This window comes from Typopeltis vanoorti, chromosome 6 (assembly GCF_054136105.1).
Source record: "Typopeltis vanoorti isolate ZY-2024b chromosome 6, IOZ_Tvanoo_1.0, whole genome shotgun sequence".
Classification (NCBI taxonomy): Eukaryota; Metazoa; Arthropoda; class Arachnida; order Uropygi; family Thelyphonidae; genus Typopeltis; species Typopeltis vanoorti.
In genome coordinates this window covers 52,212,013-52,232,906 of record NC_143554.1, presented here as the reverse complement: position 1 = coordinate 52,232,906, position 20,894 = coordinate 52,212,013, and the positions used below count along the sequence as shown (strand labels likewise).

Genomic DNA, 20,894 nt, shown 5'->3' with positions numbered 1-20,894 from the left:
CCATATCAGGACTATAGAATGTTGGTTATAGAGAAAGGTTAAAGGAATGTTAATTACAGTGTTTGGTAGACAAGAGGAAAAGAGGTGATGACAGAGACATTTAAGTTAGTGAGAACATTTTATCAGCTTAATACAGAGGGAATTTAAAGAACAGAAAGTGAGAGGAGAAGAATAAGAGGCCACCCTGTAAGTTGTATAAGAATGTACTGAAGAAGCGTCACAGGTATATTTTTTATATGGAGAATTGTGGGAGAATGGGACGTCAGAATTTTAAGATTCTGTATGATATATATGTTGTTGGTTGAATTAACCTCCTGCAACGAGTATACTGACTCCATAAAAGTTGGTTATGATGACAATAATCATAATTTCAATCTCTATATCTGATCAATTTTTCATACTCTTTTGTCTTTTACTCTACTGTGAACCATTATTGCCATGTGAATAAACCACACATTTCAACCGTGTATTCCCAGAGAATTTTGCAAATTGAAAACCTATATTTCCTGCACAAGATCCAGTGTAGTGTAGTGGCTGGCCTGGTTGGCCAAGTGGTTAGAGCATCCGCTCTCCAGCTAAAAGGCTGCAAGTTCGAATAACACTGTGGGCATGGATGTTTGCGATTGCATGTGAAAATACTAGTGGTGGTAGTGGTGGTGGATGGTAGATGGCATGGTGTAGATGATGATGGTAGTTGCAGTTCATTGTAGTTGACGGATTGAGTGGTGGAGACAGAGAGCTGTCGAGTAGGTGTCCTTCCTGCAATGAGTCTTTGGACTCCTTGGAGGATCATGTAATAATAATAATAATAATTTTGCATCTCAATTATGCATTTGTTTATTAGTCTGAATAAGCAATCTTGCTGTAAGAGCTAGGTAGATAGTGAGAGCAGAAGAATAAGAGGCCATCCCTGTAAGTTGTGTAAGAATGTACTGAAGAAGTGTCACGGGTAGATTTTTTATATGGAAAATTGTGGGAGAATGGGAAGTTTTTAAGATTTCAGAATTTTAAGATTCTGTATGATATATGTGTGTTGTTGAATTGTACACATTTCGTCTGATGTATTAAAATAAAGAACTTTTATTGTTAAAAGACCAGAAGATAAATGATAAAATATACAAAAAGCCAATAAGTTTCACTAGCCACTGTCTAGCATTTTCAAGGCTGAACTGGTGTGAAACAAATGCATTAAGTTACATGTACAACATACACTTTAATAACTGTTAGGCCGTTACATTTGATCATTCATGTTTGATGGCGTGCATGCGTTCGAATGCTTCAGTCAGAATCTGGTACATGACCATGTGTTGTGTAGTTTTTTGCATATTGTAGTTCTGTTGAACTGAGAAAGATGATGGGATTTTTCCATATGTCTTTAAGAATAATACCTTGATTTCTATTTAAATTATTGCCTGTGCATAGTACCACAGCTGCTTCTTTGAAAGTTCTGTGTCTGTAGTCATTCTCGATGCAAGGTATAGAACTGTTTTTCCAATCTATAACATGATTTGATGTTGAGAAATGATGAGCTAAACCAGATGTGATGATTCTATTATGATTGACATCCCTCACATGTTCCTTCTGTCTTATTTCAAAACTTCTAGAAGTCTGACCAATGTAAGAAAGGCCACACGTGCATGGAATTTCATATACTCCAGGACAGTTGAAGAAAGGTACCTCATCTTTGGGTGATCTTAAGATTTGTCTGATCATGGTAGTTGGTTTAAAAACCACTCTGATGTTATGAGCTTTTAACATTCTCGCCAATTTTGTGGAAACTGAATTAATATATGGAATGACAGCTGTGGACACATATTGGGGCACCGTAACATGTTGTTGGTGGTTGTCTTTAAATAGCAATTTGTTTAAAATGTTAGAAGGGTATCCATTCAGAGATAGAGTGTTAGCTATTAGTGACACTTCTCTCTGTACATCTGCTTCTTTTGAAATAGACCTTAAGGCTCTATTACGGAGCATGTGAATGATGCAGTGTTTTTGTGATCTATGATGGTTGGACGAATAATGTAGATATCTACCTGTATCTGTGGGTTTCTTGTAAATGGAGAGTTGGAAATTGTTATCTTCTTTCTTCACGAGGATATCAAGAAAAGGAAGTGCTTTGTTCTTCTCTAGTTCTATAGTGAATTTGATCTTATTGTGTAGTGAGTTGATTTTGTTCAGAAACACAAGAAGGTTTTCCATGGTATCCTTCCAGATGATGAACACGTCATCGACATATCTCCACCAAACTGACGGTTTTGGTAAAATGGTGGAAAGAATATCCTTTTCAAGTTTTTTCATAAAAAGGTCTGCACATGGTGGTGACAGGGGGCTACCCATAGCTAGACCTTCCGATTGTTTGTATACAGTGTTGTTAAATTTAAAGAAATTTGATTTCAGGCAATGATGAAACAAATGTATGATGTCTTGAGGGAAAAGATCTTTCAGAACGTTAACTACCTCTATGATCGGTACATTAGTGAATAAGGACACTACATCAAGACTAGACATAATGTCCATTTCTGATATTTTAATACTCTTGATTTTTTCCAACAATTTCCAACTCTCCATTTACAAGAAACACACAGATACAGGTAGATATCTACATTATTCGTCCAACCATCATAGATCACAAAAACACCATCATTCACATGCTCCGTAATAGAGCCTTAAGGTCTATTTCAAAAGAAGCAGATGTACAGAGAGAACTGTCACTAATAGCTAACACTCTATCTCTGAATGGATACCCTTCTAACATTTTAAACAAATTGCTATTTAAAGACAACCACCAACAACATGTTACGGTGCCCCAATATGTGTCCACAGCTGTCATTCCATATATTAATTCAGTTTCCACAAAATTGGCGAGAATGTTAAAAGCTCATAACATCAGAGTGGTTTTTAAACCAACTACCATGATCAGACAAATCTTAAGATCACCCAAAGATGAGGTACCTTTCTTCAACTGTCCTGGAGTATATGAAATTCCATGCACGTGTGGCCTTTCTTACATTGGTCAGACTTCTAGAAGTTTTGAAATAAGACAGAAGGAACATGTGAGGGATGTCAATCATAACAGAATCATCACATCTGGTTTAGCTCATCATTTCTCAACATCAAATCATGTTATAGATTGGAAAAACAGTTCTATACCTTGCATCGAGAATGACTACAGACACAGAACTTTCAAAGAAGCAGCTGTGGTACTATGCACAGGCAATAATTTAAATAGAAATCAAGGTATTATTCTTAAAGACATATGGAAAAATCTCATCATCTTTCTCAGTTCAACAGAACTACAATATGCAAAAAACTACACAACACATGGTCATGTACCAGATTCTGACTGAAACATTCGAACGCATGCACGCCATCAAACACAAATGATCAAATGTAACGGCCTAACAGTTACTAAAGTGTATGTTTTACATGTAACTTAATGCATTTGTTTTCACACCAGTTCAGCCTTGAAAATGCTAGACAGTGGCTAGTGAAACTTGTTGGCTTTTTGTATATTTTATCATTTATCTTCTGGTCTTTTAACAATAAAAGTTCTTTATTTTATATATGTTGTTGGTTGAATTAACCTCCTGCAATGAGTCTACTGACTCCATAAAAGTTGGTTATGGATGAAAATAATCATAATTTCAATCTCCAGATCTCTATATCTGGTCAATTTTTCATACTCTTTTGTCTTTTACTGTACTGTGAACCATTATTGCCATGTGAATAAACCACACGTTTCAACCATGTATTCCCAGAGTTTTGTAAATTGAAAACCTATATTTCCTGCACAAGATCCAGTGTAGTGTACAGCTGTAGTGCAGTTCATCAATGCATTCCACTCACCAATCACTCTCCATGCAAAGAACCCACTTCTCACTCCCATGCTCACACTCTCCTCATACAGCTTCCATTGATGATCTCTAGTTCTACTTTTGTGGGAGTATTTCAAAAGAAATTATTACAGCCCACTTACAGAAAAATTCACAAGGGATTTCTTTTCTAATATTCTGATTTCTCATTTCCTTACTATATCAGTTATATTTTAGCCTGTCAGCTTACCACTATCCTATTTATACTTCTCATGTATTATATTTATACTACTTTTTCTTTACTAATTCCTGCTTAATTCCTCTATTTTTCCTGCTAACTTTGAGAGCATAATTCTTCATTGCTGACTGCAAAATATTTTTTAAACTATTATCTATTAAGTATTATTTTTATTTTAACTATTAGCTCTAATAATTTCTTCTCTGCCAAACACATAAGGACTATGGTATTTCTGAAAGATCTTCTAGAACTGCCATAATCATTCATCTTATAATTCCACATCTGTTCTCCCTGAGACATATATGTACTGGCTCATCTACACAGCAAAGACCAATGATCACTATCCCTCCTTGGAAGAAAAACAACACTTTTTACAATCATATTCTCTGATGCCATTATCAAATCTAGAATTATTTTCTTCCTGAAACAATTAACAGGTGGCATATAACCAGAAACTCCAGAAATTTCTTCTTCATAATGTTTGATTCTTCCTTCGAATAAATCACTAAGTCAAAAAAAATCACTTACTGACTTGTAAAAATGTAGTCATTAAGTGACAAAAAAAAAATATATATATATATAGGCCTATAGCTAAACATCATTAAGCAGTTTGTCCTGTCTACATTCACTTCACTTTTATCTTGACTCCTTGAATAAGGAAATGACAGTAAAATTTTCCTCTTTTCTGATAACATTAAGCTGAATAGAGTATTCAAATATTAGGACAACCTCACAATTTAAATAACTTCATATGAAAGTGGACAAGGATTATACACTGCTTGGAAAGAAGTCAACAAAAATCATAATAGTGTCAGGAACAAACAACCATCTTAATAAAATACAGGACCTCCTTTTGCTGTGTTGACTTTTGCTGGGCATACTTTCCAGAAGTGCACAATAGTCATCAATTTTTGATCATTCTTCCTGTAATGTAATGTAATGAGCTTCTGGACTGTTGGGGATGGACATCCCTTGACCTCACCAGCTGCTCCAGTTCATCTCACAGATATTCCATAGGGTTGAGATCAGGGCTCTGTGGAGGCCAGTCAAGTGTGGCTGTCTGTGTCCACAAACCATGCAATTATATCAGTAGCCTTATGACATCGACCATACCATGAATTGTTTTGCTGAAAGAGACAACAACTGTCAGTTCTGTAGAAACATCACAAAGTAGGAAGTATTGCATTGTCTAGAATGTTCATATACCTCTTGGAGTTTAATGTTTGTGGCACCACAAACAGAAATCCAAGGCCATACCAGAAAAACAGCACCATACCATCACACTGCCACCTCCAAATTTCATAGTTAGGGTCACACACTATGGTAAGAGATGTTTACCAGGCATCCGCCACAAAGATATACATCCATCCACCTGCTTGGTAGAGGGTGTAGCATAATTCACAGCTCCATGACACAGCTTTCCAAGCTTTCATGTCTCACTATACATGCTCTTTGCACCACTGAAGATGATGCTGCATGTTGGTTCTGGTGATGTGGGGCTTGCATATTGTGGTCCTACCATGGAAACCCATGTTGTGAGCCTCGAGACATTGTAATTACCCAAGACATTTGTGTAACTTTATCTTCAGTTTATGTCAAATTTATCATCTTTGATTCCTCTTATAGTACTCTTTCTAAGCTATTTTTAATAACCTCTAGAACATTTTGCCACCTGCCTGATATTTTCTATAATTTTACCTTTTGTTTAGCTACTTTTACACATAACTTAGCATCTCTTACATTTTCTCTGCATTATTTTAGGTAATCAGCAGACATTTTTGTTAGGAACTTTCCATGTACTTTTTGTCCAGGACTGCTTCCTAAACATTGTGTCCACATTAGTGTTTTTATTTTTCTATCCTTGCAGACAACTTCATCACATACCTTCTTAGCTGAATCAACATCTTTTTCAGTTTGCCATTGAGAATCCAAGGTCCAAACCATGTTTACCTTTAAAAGCTACTCACCTTTAATTATTTTCCAAGTTTTCTGATAGACTGTTTTTTTCAATGTAATATCCATTCTTATCCTTCTTAGCACTAAGTACTAGTCCCTTTCCAATTTCAACTCCTCTGAACACTCTCACATCATGAACTAGCATGAAGATATTAACAACAACATAGGCAATGAGGCGTTTCTTATTTCCTTTGTCTTCTCTTTATGCCAACTTGTGCACATCTTTATGCTGGCGCATGGTGTTAGTAATGACTCGTCTTGAGCAATAATCTAGCAGATAATTACTGTTAGGATTATCTTGCTTTTTTTTTCAAATTTTGCCATTCCTATATGCCTGGTGGGATTCATTTCCTACTCTGGTGTTTAGAACTCCAACAAAGAGCATTTTTTCTATTTATGTCAGCTGCTCACTCTAATAACTCGAAAAACACCTTCACTTCTTCTTTAGAAGAACCTTCTGTGTGACCATAGGTACAAATAAATTTCTATGTCAAGTTTCAAAACGTGAGAATAATATTGTAAGGTTGGGTGGATGTGATGTTTATGAAGTGTCAGTGAGAAGAATTTCACCTATTTTCATCCTTTACAATTAGAAGAATTTCACCTATTTTCATCCTTTACAATTAGAAGAATTTCACCTATTTTCATCCTTTACAATTAGAAGAATTTCACCTATTTTCATCCTTTACAATTAATAATCACAATTAATGTTGCTGAATTGTTTCAGCAACATTAATTATGTTAACATACTCTGCAATTCTGCCAGTTCCACTTCTTTTCTGATGCTTCTTATATTGATAGTGCCTATCTTGAATTCTGCTAATATTGAGTTTGTTCCAGTAGCTGACATTTATTATTTGGCCAGGTTTTCAGCTGGCACGAATGCCACCATGCTGTGCCATCTCTAATAGTCAATAAGAATACAATTTGGTCAGCTAAATCACAAGCTCACTGCCTGTTCAATATCTAGGTAGATATTTACCAACAGGGTGTACTATGACAAGATCATAGTGCACCCCACACATTTGCACATAAGATCATAAGCCCTTATCAGTTCTCCACACTCCTTAAACGAGCATGTTGAGGTCTCATCCCAGGTTTATAGTTCTGAACCATTAGCAATTACTAGATATTTTCAATGACATATATATTTTATTCTTTTTTTGTTCTCATTTTATTTGGGATATAAAGCAGACCTCCTTACTGAAACCACTGATTTGTCTAATGACTGCATGGAGTGCCTGTGGAAAAAAAAATAATTAAACAGATGTCCTTTTAACCTACTACATTAATTCACCATATAGTACAGTTGATTCTCATTATAGCAAACTCATAGGGACCAAGGGGACAGTTTGTTATTCCCATGGTCCCTATGAGTTTGCTATAGGATTAAGTTTATGAGTTGATGAGTCTGCTATGCAATTAAGAACACTGACTGTAATCAGTGTTCTTAATCACAGTACCGTATCTAAAGGAATTTGGTTAGGAATTTTTAACAGCTTGTTACAATGAGTGAGTTTGTTATAATTGTGTTTGATATAGTGAGAGTTGACTGTATATATATATATATATAATTATATACATGGACTAATGTATTAATAGTACTTTGTCATTTAGATTCGATTCATAAGATGGATTGGAAAATTTATTTGGTCTAGTATTTAAAAAAAAAGTTAATTCTGCACACAGTATATAAAAATATTTGAAATATTCCCTACCTTCATATCCATCTTTATTAATATCTCCAAGATTCACTAAAGAAAGTCCAAATCTACCTTTACTGTATTCGCCATCTAAACGGGTACTGTTTATGAATTGATGCTAAAGAACAATAAAAATAAGTGCTTATAAAATTATATTTTCACACATAAGAAAGAGTACATAAACATCAACCAAATTGAGATTAAGAATAATGCCAACATTCTACTTTATCAAAATATTTTTCTCATTAGTTACATCTCTCAGAGTACTCTGATCTCTAAAGAGTGCATCCCCACAGCCACAGATATAGAAACCTACTGTGGTGGAGTAGTCTGGATAAACTGAATAAGGACCAACAAGGAGGATATCATAAATCTGGTATGGATACTTTGTCATTGATTATGACATGGGTGTGTGCCCTCCTGTTAATGTACCTGCATACAGGCACAAGGCAAAATATTAGTGTAATAAGTTATTAGTTAAATAAATTTAGTTAGTAATTATCCCTAAATGTTTGTTTTTTATTGCTAAACATCAAAACAATGTGGTAGAGGAGCATCATCTTTATAGTAAGGGAAATGGAATTCCTATGATACCCCCCCCCTCCCCAAACTGGGTTTTTTGTTCTCTTTTGACACTTAACTCTGAAACAGGCTATTTTCTTTTACCTTTGAGGTCAGGTCGCTCTTGACTAACCCTTTTGTACTTCCTGATGATGTCAGAAGAGTCAAGGGATAGGTTCTTTCCTTTCTTCTCCTACTTTATGCCACCTTTCTATGAGTAAAAAGAGATCATAGTCAGGGTGAAGACAATTCTTCCAGGAGTAGAGATCTCCAATGTTAATACTTCTGTGTGGCCTAGGTATGGTGTTGGATTGGTTCCTCATACAAGATAGTTGAATGTGCACTGCAAGAACAAAACACTGGTCCTCCAGGATGGTAGTTTAACAAATGCACCATCTCCTTGTAAAAAAAAATCTTATTACTACATATTCTCAACAGAAGAGTGGAACTGCACAGATATTTAAGCAATGAAATTGGTTAAAAAAATGGATTATGACATTTAGAAGATAAAACATGCAGAATGAAATTAAATGAGAGTAAGCATTAAAAAGTCGACCTGGTTGGCCAAGTGGTTAGCGTATCTGCTCTCCAGCCAAGAGGCTACAGGTTCGAATCTCGCTTAGGCATGGATGTTTGCGATTATCTTCCACCTTCATACATTCATTCATCCAAGTATATACACACTCTCTCAAGATGGACTGGGTCACCACTGGAGAAGTAGATCCAACCCTACTACAATAGGAGAGGCCTTCACCCTGTAGAGGGTAGAAAAACAGGCTGATCATCATCAAGCATAAAAAAATGTTACTAATAAAAACAGATATAATGGTCTTCACAGAGACTAAAAAGAAGGGTACTGGTTGCAAGATGCTTACCCAATCAAATATAGGACTTAGATAACTTATTATTCAGTATAAAACTACCTCAACATTTGTTGATGACTTTAAATAGCTAATATTCAAGAATAGGATTGTTTTAGAGTGAGAAGAGTCCTCTTTTTCTTTATATTTGTGCAATAGTAGAAGGAGAGGGGGGGAAAAAAGAATGAGAGGAAGTCCAATAAGCTACACTTAATGTATTTGGAAATTCAGGATAAGATGGTGAATAGTCTTGTTCTTGTTACCAACTGAACTTCCAGCTGATCTTGATGGGGGGGGGGGGGGGGCAGAGAGAGAGGGGGGAGCAATATGGCATTGGTATTGTTAGTGGGATTGCAGCCAAAGCAAGTAAAGCTATGGGGATAGTGTACTATGACTGTGCATGTTCTTCTGGTCAGTTAGCCTGACTTGAAGGATACCAAGTTTAACAGGGGAGGGGGGGGGGAACTCTTCTGCTTCCACCTCTGTATGAGAAGACTAGCTGATTCACCTTTATATTAAAAATCCTCATAGATTATTTGCATCTCAGTAAGGATTTAAATCCAGGTCTTTCCTACCAAAAGAATCATTGATACTGGATGAACAGCAGAGACTCCATGAGAGAAACTGGATAACAGTTTGTGACAAGAAACAGAGTCCACTAAGAACAAGCTAAGTGATTTCATAATATGCATACACACAGTTCATCTGTTCATACTTTGGAGTCTTAATTTTCATTTTTTTTCCCTTTCAAAACAAATGAAAAGTAAAACAAATGATCTTTTGAGAATAAAAAATGGATCTCATGAATCTCAATATTCCAAATCATTTGAAATACACTTAGCAGTTTAACTAATGCAGAACCAAATGATGTGACACATTATGTTCATTTTCACCTTCAATCCTCTAAACCATGCTTACTCTTTCTTATCCAAACAGCAATCAAATTCCTCATCAACAATATTTCACCTCTCAGAACAGCTCTCTTTATTGACAACATGAGCAGACACTAAAGTGCAATTTTCTTGTGCTTAAAAAAGAAATGTAAAACCTGTTAAAAGCTGCAAAATAGTCAGTGATTGGTTATTAAATAGCATTCAACATTTGTGAGGTGTAAACAGTAATTGTAAGACTATGTCCCAAAACAGATGAAAAATTAGCATTTTTAAAAGTTCAATGAAATGATGGAGAAACGTAGAGATAACCAACACCTCTTTGTCCTTGGAGACTTGAACAGTGGAACTGAAGATCTAACAGTTCAACATTTGGTGAGAATGCACAGAATTATTATTTTACAGGCATCTCCATGGTATCAGAAGACTCATCGAAGGAGATTCGTCATTCGCACGATACCTATCATACCTCTACTTAAACTCATTTACTGATCAAGCACTCACGATCACCTCTGGCAACCCATTCCATCCATTCAACACTCTCCAAGCAAACAATCTAGTCTGCTAACATCCTTACTAACCACACTCTTACATAATCTCCAAGGGTGACCCGTTGTTCTTTCCTTTCCTGCCATATACTTAAAAAAAAGTCTTCAGTGTCAATCTTCTATAAAACCTGTTTGATAACCTAATATGCTTTTATCATGTCTCCTGTTTTTCACCTATCAGTTAGTTTTTGAAACCCACAGACCTTCAAATCTATTCTCATAGGAGCATTCCATACACCAGCCACAATCTTTGTCACACATCTGGATCCTCTACATAACTTCTTTATCCCCCCCCACAGAATCCAGTTGACCAGATCTGTGTACAGTAGTCCAGATGTGGCCTTATTAAAGCCTTATGAAGGAAAACTATAACATCTCAATCAGTGCTTGTTAGTTTGTTCTTCAAAAACCACATAATCTGATGTGCAGTTTTGGCTACCTTTGCAATATGCCATCTAAACTTCAACTTCCTGTCCACAATCACCCACCAAGTCCCTGTCCTCATCAGTTTTCCACAGTTCAGTTTCATCAATATAACATGCAGCTTGCGATTTCTTCTTCCCAAAGTCCATCACTTTACACATGGCCACATTAAACTGGAAGTCATTTACCTTTGCCCCTACTACTAGTCTATTTAAAATTGTGTTGCAGTAACTCAAACATCACTATCGTTTACTATTGCTCTTCCCAATTCTGCATCATCAGCAAACAAGTGAACACTTCCTATATCGTTGATATACAAATTAAAGAATGAAGGACCAAGTACTGAGCCCTGTGGTACATCACCAGTCACATCTTTTCTGCTGGACGTAATTCCTCTATAAACCACTCTGATATCTGTTCATCAGCCATCCTCTAATCCAAATCACCAGATTCATATCTCATTCCCATTTGCTCCAATTTATGCAACAGAGTTCTGTGTGGAATCCTGTCAAATGCCCAGCAGTATTACTGTGAGTAGTCATTTCCCTTATCCAATCTACACTCAACTTTATTATAAAAAGTAAGCAAATTACTAAGGAAAGACCAATCCATTGCAAAACCATGTTGCCCCTTATGAAGTATTATGTTCCTATCCACCCACTCTTGCACTGTCTTTTACCAATTTCTCCAATATCTTAACTGATTGGCCTATAATTTGTTATCTCTCTCTCTCTCTCTCTCTCTTGAAGCCTCCAGATGAGTGGAACTATTTTTCCCCCTCCTTCCACTCCACTGGCACCTTCCCAATATTCAGGCTTATAGTTTGGTCAGAGAAGTTTATGATTCCCTTGCACATTATTATAATAATGTGCAAGGGAATAAGATGGCATATCAGCTCATCTAATGAGCTGATATGCCATCTAATCCCATGGTCATTATGGGAAGGGTCACTATACAGATTGGGTTCGACCTTTATTGCAGTTTCATCAGCAGTAGTCAGCTTGAATTAATGCATCTGTCATACATGCAGGCATTCATACAGAATGACGAAAACGATGGTTTGGATTGTATGAAGGAGGATATCGTGTTTCGTAAATGCTCAAGGTAGAAATTGGCAGACAAAATTGTCAGAGTGGATAAAGTAGTAAAACAATTTGGCAACATCCAATGGTTTAAATGAAGAGTTTCAGTGAGAACATTTGCAAACAAAGACTAGATACCATAACTGATTATAATATCGAAAGTTTATTTTTCACTTGGTTAGAATATAATAAATTTAGTTTAATCCTTTATCCAAGTGTGAGCAAACAAAGTTTGTGCCTGAAAGTATGTTCAGGACTGGGGCAAGGTGATAACAACACCAGGGTGACTCCTTGCAAAGGTGGAGCAAGCTACCAACACTCCTATCTCAGTATCTCCCATAATGCAAAACACATCTCCTTGCGGATATGTCTAATGTTATGCATTAAGGGAAGGGCCACTACCCAGACAAGTTTCGACCTTTATTGAGGTCTCTTCAGTGGGAGCCAGGCCCAAGTGGAGATACCAGTCAGAAGCATTAGCAAGGTCCTATAGGAGTTGCCAATTGGTGTGCCACCTTTTTAATAAATTACTCTGGATTTAGAGGAAGATGTTGAAAGTTTATTTTTCACTTGGTTAGAATATAATAAATTTAGTTTAATCCTTTATCCAAGTGTGAGCAAACAAAGTTTGTGCCTGAAAGTATTTTCAGGACTGGGGTAAGGTGATACAGGTAGAGATGACCTTGCTAATGCTGACTGGTATCTCCACTTGGGCCTGGCTCTCACTGAAGAGACCCCAATAAAGGTCGAAACTAGTCTGGGTAGTGGCCCTTCCCTTAATGCATAACATTAGACATATCCGCAAGGAGATGTGTTTTGCATTATGGGAGATACTGAGATAGGAGTGTTGGTAGCTTGCTCCACCTTTGCAAGGAGTCGCCCTGGTGTTGTATCACCTTACCCCAGTCCTGAAGATACTTTCAGGCAAAAACTTTGTTTGCTCACACTTCGATAAAGGATTAAACTAAATTTATTAGATTATAATAACAGTAGGATGCAGAAATAAGTTAGCGGTATATAATTTTCACACATTGTACCACTTCATGCATATGTAAATGGTCTAATTGAAAAAAAAAAAGGGGGATGGTTATAAAACCTTTTGCACTTTCAAATACCAAATTTCAATAAAATCTGTCCATCTAGAATAACTGCAACATGGATAAGATAAAACATAATAGGCACTTAACATTTTATAAAATGCACCAAAAATGAGTATTGCAGTTAAAAAGCAAATCTGTAAAAAACAAGTCATAAATAATATAAATTATACCCCATATTATTATTACTTTACAAGCATCTCCATGGAGTCTGATGTCTCACTGTGGAAGGACCACACTGTTATTCACATGATACTTATCGTATTTCAAATCACACAGAACCACCTCTGGAAATCCATTTCATCATACATGTAGCATTCTACAAGAAAAAATTTAGTCCTGATAGCATTACTAATTACACTCTCAAAAACTCTGGGAGTGACTCCTTGTTCATCTGCTGTACTTATTGATCTCCAGATTCCAAAAACCACTCTGTCTTATTCATCTTGTTATCCCTAAAGCTTGACTTTCTGCAATCCAGCAATTCAAACACTGAAATCCTAGATAACCTTTATGCTCACAACACCGACTGGCTACCTTTTCCAGCACCAGCGACAAGCTGGACAAGATGCAAAAGTAGTTGTAATAAGCAATCATGCATCTGCCAATTCAGATAACCCTCTCCACTCTCCCAATACTATTGATCTTTTCTTAACCAATTCTCCTTCCAGATATACTGTAGAGGGCACCTTTCCTACCTAAAGGCCTTCATTCCCGAGTCCACCCAAAATTCCCACCCACTTTCCCAGATATGGTCTTAACAAAAGGTGTACCAAAGTAATTGAAATTCTGCCACTGCAGTAACTGCAAATAACTTGAAACAAGAACTCTGCTTCATACTCAGCCTGTGCTGAAGAATGCAATAAATGCAGAATAAGTCTGTCTAGAGGGGTAATGCTGGGTATAGAAACAACGGCATTTATATGCTATATACTAATGCCAGGAGTATCCAGAATAAGGGAGATGAATTGGTGGCGCAGATAGTATCAGCCTGGCCAAACATTATTGGGATCACTGAGACATGGTTCACAGAAGAGGATATAATAACAGGAATAGAAGTCGCTGGGTACAGCATTTTTCGGCAGGATAGGAAGGGAGAGTGTGGTGATGGAGTACTGCTCATGATAAGTGACGACCTATGTACTCTAAGAGTGGAGACTTTGGAAAACAGGGAAACTAATGATTTTGAAAGCATACGGTGTGAGGTAGAGGTGGGCAAGACAGGATATTTAGTGGGGTGTTGCTATAGACCCAGGAGTACAGAGGGGTGGGGACCAGGAAATTTAGACAGCTGAGTTTGGCAAGTGCAAGAAGAATGATTGTTATGGGAGATTTTAACTACAGCAATATAAACTGGGGAGAGGAAGATGCAGCAATAAGGGAATGGAATTTCTAGAATTCTTGCAGGACAAATGTCTTAGACAACATGTAATAGAGGGAACAAGAGTTTTGGATTTGGTTATAGCATCAGAAGAGTTGATAATAACTGAGATGACACATCTCCTACCAGTTGGAGAGAGTGACCATATGGTTTTGACTTGGAAAATGAATAGACATGCAGGAGTATCAAAGAGACGGGAACGTATGTGGAATTATAAGGCAGGTGATTATAATAGTCTAAGATGCCAACATGGGGAAGTTTCATGGAGGGAGGAATTGGAAGGCCAGGATATCATTAGTACGTGGGAAATTATGAAAGAATAATTGTTAGCAGCAATGGTTAGTTGTATACCATGAGTGAACAAGAGGACACAATATGGAGTAAAGTGGATGACAAACAATATTAAACAGGAATTGCATGCATAAAAGAGGCTGTGGAAGAGATATAAGGAGACAGGAGAAGAGAATATGCATGAAGGGTATAAGACACAGGCCAGAAGAGTGACTAGTATGGTAAAGAAGACCAAACTGGAATATGAGGAGATTAGCCCTAAGATCCAAAGAAAATCCTAGGGAATTTTTTAGATATGTGGCCAGGAGGAGGAGAAATGACTGTGGAAGAATGATATTGTGGGATAAAAATGGGAATAGAGTGACTGATGCAGCAGACGTAGAATTGTTCAATGAACGCTTTGTTGAAGTATTTCATCCTGGAGGAGTTAGTTTTAATGCTAGAGGGATAGGACAGGTTCAAGGTTTAGAGGTACAAGAGGAGAGTGTGTTTCAAATACTGAGTATTCTAGATGTCAGTAAAGCTGTGGGACTGGATGGTATTTCTCCACGAGTTTTGAGAGAATGTGCTAGGGAACTGACAGTGCCTTTGACCTGGCTTTTCAATGAAAGTCTGGCTGCTGGAAAGTCACCTATGGAATGGAAGGAAGGTAAGATAGTGCCATTGCATAAGGGCAGTAGCAGACTGGAAGTGTCTAATTATATACCAGTTCGTGTGTCATCAGTAGTTGTTAAGATCTTGGAGAAAGTAGAGAAGGACCGTATACAGCATTAGGCAGATGAGGGTAATGTTATCTGTGAGAGTCAACATGGATTTCTGAAGGGGCGCTCTTGTTTTAGCAATATGCTAGCCTTTTATGATAAAGTTACAAGAGCATTAGATGAGGGAAAGGCTTATACTGCCATTTTCTTAGACTTAGCAAAGGCATTTGACAGGGTGCCACATGATAACCTGATATTTAAGTTGCAGCACATGGGTTTGGATATCAGATTGGTCCACTGGATTCAGGATTGGTTGTCCGATAGGTATAAAAGAGTTGTGTATGGTGGAGCAGTTTCAAGGAGGCAAAAGGTAACAAGTGGGGTCCCACAGGGCTCAGTACTGGGACCTATATTGTTTAACCTTTATATCAATGACATTGTCAGTGAATTGCAAGGGGATATTCAGTTGTTTGCAGATGATGCGAAGCTAGGACGGATTATTAGTAATAGTGCAGATGCAGCAGCCCTACAAGAGGATTTGAATAAGCTAGATAAATGGACAAATGAATGGCGGGGGGGGGGGGGGTGTCGGTTTAATGCAGCAAAATGTAAGGTTTTGAGGTTTGGGAAACATCGATGGGACAATGCATACTCTATGGCAAGAGTTATACTGGAGGAAGTAGGGGAGGAAAGAGATCTGGGATGATTGATAGAAACCTGAAATTTAGGGGACATATTGCAAAGGTGGCGAAGGTAACACAGAGGACTGCTGCAATTATGAGAAGGACACTGACCTGCAGAGATAAAACAGTTATCATTCCATTGTATACTACCCTGATCAGACCACACTTGGACTATTGTTCTCAGATTTGGTCCCCAGGATTTGAAGGGGATAAATTAACTGTGGAAAGAGTACAAAGGCAGATAAAGATGATTTCAGGATTGTACAATGATAGTTATGAGGATCAGCTAAGGGAATTCGGACTGCAGAGTTTGGTGGATAGAAGAAGGAGTAGGTGATATGATTGAGACTTTTAAACTGTTGAGAGGCCGTTACAGGGTTGACACTGGGGAGTTCTTTCGCTTGGTTGAACAGCGGGAAGGAGTGATGACAAGAGGCCATCCCTGGAAGTTACAAAAGTGTGAGCAAGAGGGTGAAGAGTGGTTTTTTTGAATGGAGGGTGGTTGAACCATGGAATGCATTGCCTGATAGAGTGGTGAGAGCAAGAACGGTCAATGAGTCCAAGGAGTGGTATGATAGACTTTGTGTTTCTTAGGAAGAACCTCCCACAATGAGTCTTTTGACTCCATGGAGGCCTGAATAATAATAATAATAATAATAATAGTAACATATCAAAATCTGACCCTTAGCTCCTGTCCAAATGGAAGTTGTGGCTTGCGGTTCTCTTGCAAAGGCTTTAATACAACTTCTGTACTACACTTACATTTCTACCTCTCTCATCCTGATAGTAGCACTGTTACAGCACCTAAAGATAAAGCTGCACAGATGATAAAGGCAAATCACCCCCACCATACCAGAAACAGTACAGCATATGCCTGCTTCTTGTGATTTTTTGAAATGAAGACATCACAAGAGCACTAAATAATTTAGGCATTAAAATGTCTACTGGTCCCAATGGCATCTTTCCAACAGTACTCAAACACACCAGAACTAAATGTCCTATATCATCTTTAAAATCTTATATACCCAGCTGGAACTTATCCCAATGAGTGGAAGAAAACATGTATCTTTCAAAAAAGGAGATAAAATTCTGCTATTCAACCAATGACATCACAATCACCTTCATCTTAAATTAAGATTAAGAAGTCATCAAAAGTAACTTCTCCACTACTTTCAAGTCTATCTACCAGTTAATCAAAGACCGCCAGTAAGGATTGTGCTAGATACATCCATTATTAACACATTCATCATATGTGTTGAACATAAACCGGGTTTCAGAAGGATGAAGAGATATTGGAATGGGTCCAAAGGCAATTGACTAAGGTAGTTTCTGACCTCTGGAATGTCGAGTATGAAGAAAGATTGAGAAGATGTAATTTGCAGTCTGGTGGACAGGAGGAAGAGGAGGAGACATGGTAGAGACCTACAAGTTGGTAAGGGGTTGTTATAGGATCAATGCTGGAGAAGTTTTACAGAGAATAGTGGGAGATCAGGGGAGAACCAGAAGTCATCCCTGGAAACTGTATAAAGAGGGTGTGAGTAGGGGAGTGAGAGGCAGGTTTTTTTTGTGCAGAATTGTGAATGATTGGAATGCCTTGCCTGAGAATGTGGTGTCTGCAAAGAGTTTGAATGTGTTTAAAACACGGTATGTTGAGCTGTGTGTGTGATAAAAGGACCTTCCAGATGAATCTTTGACTCCATGAGGTCTTAGGGTGGTAATGGTAATAATAATAATAAACCAGGAGGTCACTTATCTATACTCTTTCCATAATCAGCATGCACATTTTCAGCAACTGGTCAATGTTAATAGAATGGTTTCAATTTTTGGGGGGAGAATTTTTGTGTAAAACTTGTAATTATGACCGTTTCAAAGGCACAGCAAAACACTAATGTAATGTTCTTATTTCAAGTGACAGAAAAAAAAAAAAAAGCATTCCATTTAAAAATATTACACATTACAGAAATTGAATTGTTTCTGTGCTTAGTGAAATATATTGTAATATTTTTTTATTTATTTATTTATTCACTGTGTTTTCATTGTTTTACATATTTTTGTAACGTACATACATGTAGTGCCCTCTTTCTGTATCTATCCTAACTATCTTATTTTCTATTAACTGAAGCATATATATCGCTCCTTTGGTGATTCTATATTCTTTGCACCTGAGAGCATAGGAAATTTATATAGATTTTTGACTGTGCCACCTTGCCTCAATATGGTACATGAAATATGATACCTCCGGTAGACCTCAATCATGCAATATTAATTACTTCTTAGAACATTCACAGTCGTGGTCTCTTTACCTTATTTCACTCTAATGATTTCCCACTTCTAGGCTCAAATTATTTTTAGATCAATGCATCACAATAAATAAGATCAGGTGACACTCCTTAAGAAAATTCAACAAGCATATTTAATGATCACTAATTAAAAAAATGTACAATACAAAGAGAAGAGCAGGGGAACTATGCTGTTAATCTCAGTTCAAAATTCACGTAACTACCTATATATCTCTTACCACAATTTTCTTTAGTTATTCAAATAGTTTATATTACTTTTCTCAACTTAATTCTCAATATCTACTTCTATTTGCATCAATATAACAACATGACAAGTATATAGCAATCAATCTTTATCAATAAAACGCAAGGTATTTTCCCAACATTTCTCAGCCAGTTTGTAATACTTTCCTCAGTTTAAATTTCAATATCTAGTTTAAATGCACCTCTATCTTTATCAAGAATTATAAAACAATCAATCATATCAACAACAGGACAAAACTTAGATATTACACAAGTGTTAGATTAACTCCTAATCTCAATTAGCTTCTCAGGAATTAGCTATATTCATATACACATGCATTATCAATTTCAATCTTAAGGGACATATCAGTTATTCTCTGGCAATGACCATCCTATCTTATGAATCTTATCAGTTCGTTAAAACATCTTTCTCACACCACATAATCTTATAAGATACAATATCAGACTCACGTGAACAGTCCCCTCTATGATGCACCTTTTTCTTCTATTTTTGTCACGGTGTCCTATGTTTCCTTTTCCTTTCTGGGTTTTGGATTTTCTACCTCTGGATCCTCGGAGAACTGGCAGCTTTGTCGGATCGGCGAGCGGGATACGAGGAACGATTCTCCGGCATCGAACACTCGATCGAAGGGTTACGATTGTCAGGCATTCACAGACTTGGCTGAGTGGAATAGCGTCTGGACAGTTTCATTTCTCCTTATGTATTCACCTCTGGACATCCATGCTCCTTGACTCAAACGGCTTACGGTTGATCGACCTCCGATCTCCTTCCCCGGACTTCTCCGTGTCTCAGCGGAACCTCCCCTTGTTCCTTTCTTTAGATGTCGATCCCCCTCATTCCCCAAAACTTGCCTTATATCGTTCAGTTTTGGAACCCCCTTGCAATATCACATGATAGTGTGTTCTGGAACTTTCGCTGACCTCTTCTTTCATGTTCCTATTCTGTTTTTGTTGGCTCACAGAAGTCACGTTTGATTCCTGCAGTCCCTTTTTGCACTGACTTTGAAGGCCACCTGCGACTGAACATGTAAACAAGAATAAAACGGCTTCCCGACTGCATGGCCTTGCCCTTGGCATTATCAATTCTATGTTTTGTTTTTGTAACGAGTAAGCTAATCCCCGTTGTGCTGTACATATTCTGTATACAATACTAAATAATAATATAAGAGACATATTTACAAGTTTTCTGGGTTTGACCTTTCTGTAAAAGGTCAATGCATTAACTGGACAAAAACTCATGCTGCATCAAACTTTTACAATATGACTACCTAACAAAATTTTAATTTTATACTTATTAGGTAGTAAAATTAAGATTTCAAAGCACATGTTAATTGTTTGAAATGATGTGAGCACTTGGCTGCAATACTGAGAAGGATGCTGACCTGTAGAGATGAGTTATTGTTCCATTGTATAAGACCCTGATCAGACCACACTTAAACTATTGTTCTCAAATTTGGTCCCCAGTATTTGAATGGACTAAATTAACTGTGGAACAGATACAGAGGCAAATAAAGATGGTTTCTGGACATGTTAGTTATGAGGACTGGTTGAAGGAATGTGGACTGCAGAGTTTGGTAGATAGAAGGAGAGGTGATATGATTGAGACTTTTAAACGGATGAAAGGTAGTTGCAGGGTTGACACAGGAGAGTTCTTTCGCTTAGTAGAACAGTAGGAAGGAGAGATGACAATGGGCCTTCTCTGGAAGTTGCAAAAGTAAGCTGTGAGCAGGAGGGTGAGGAGTGGTTTCTTTGCATGGAGGGTGGCTGAACCGTGGAATGCATTGTCTGATAGAGTTGTGAGAGCAAGAATGGTCAATGAGTTCAAGGAGTGATATGATAGACTGTGTTTCCTAGGAAAGACCTCCTATGATGAGTCTTTTGACTCCATGGAGGCCTGAATAATAATATTATTTTCTACAACTGATTTTCTGCATTTTTAATCATTAGAAGACCACTGAAATTATTACTAAAACACTAATCATGTAATCCACAAAAGCAACAAAAGAAAACAGAGAAACAGTTTCGGCATATAGCAGCCTTCTTCAGGTATTTAGAAAGGAAAAGAATACTGATAAACATTGAATTATCTAAACAAACTGGAAATTACAGGTACAAATTGCCT

General features: G+C 37.2%; 1 protein-coding gene across 1 annotated transcript in view; it reads right to left on the bottom strand.

Annotated features, from left to right (window-relative positions):
• LOC150105451 (integrin alpha-PS2-like) overlaps positions 1-20,894 on the bottom strand; it is a 536,973-nt gene that overhangs the window by 286,860 nt on the left and 229,219 nt on the right. The window contains exon 11 of the mRNA XM_090394825.1: positions 7,728-7,830. Within this exon, the coding sequence (XP_090250951.1) occupies positions 7,728-7,830 (103 nt within the window). The remainder of the gene's footprint in view (positions 1-7,727; positions 7,831-20,894) is intronic.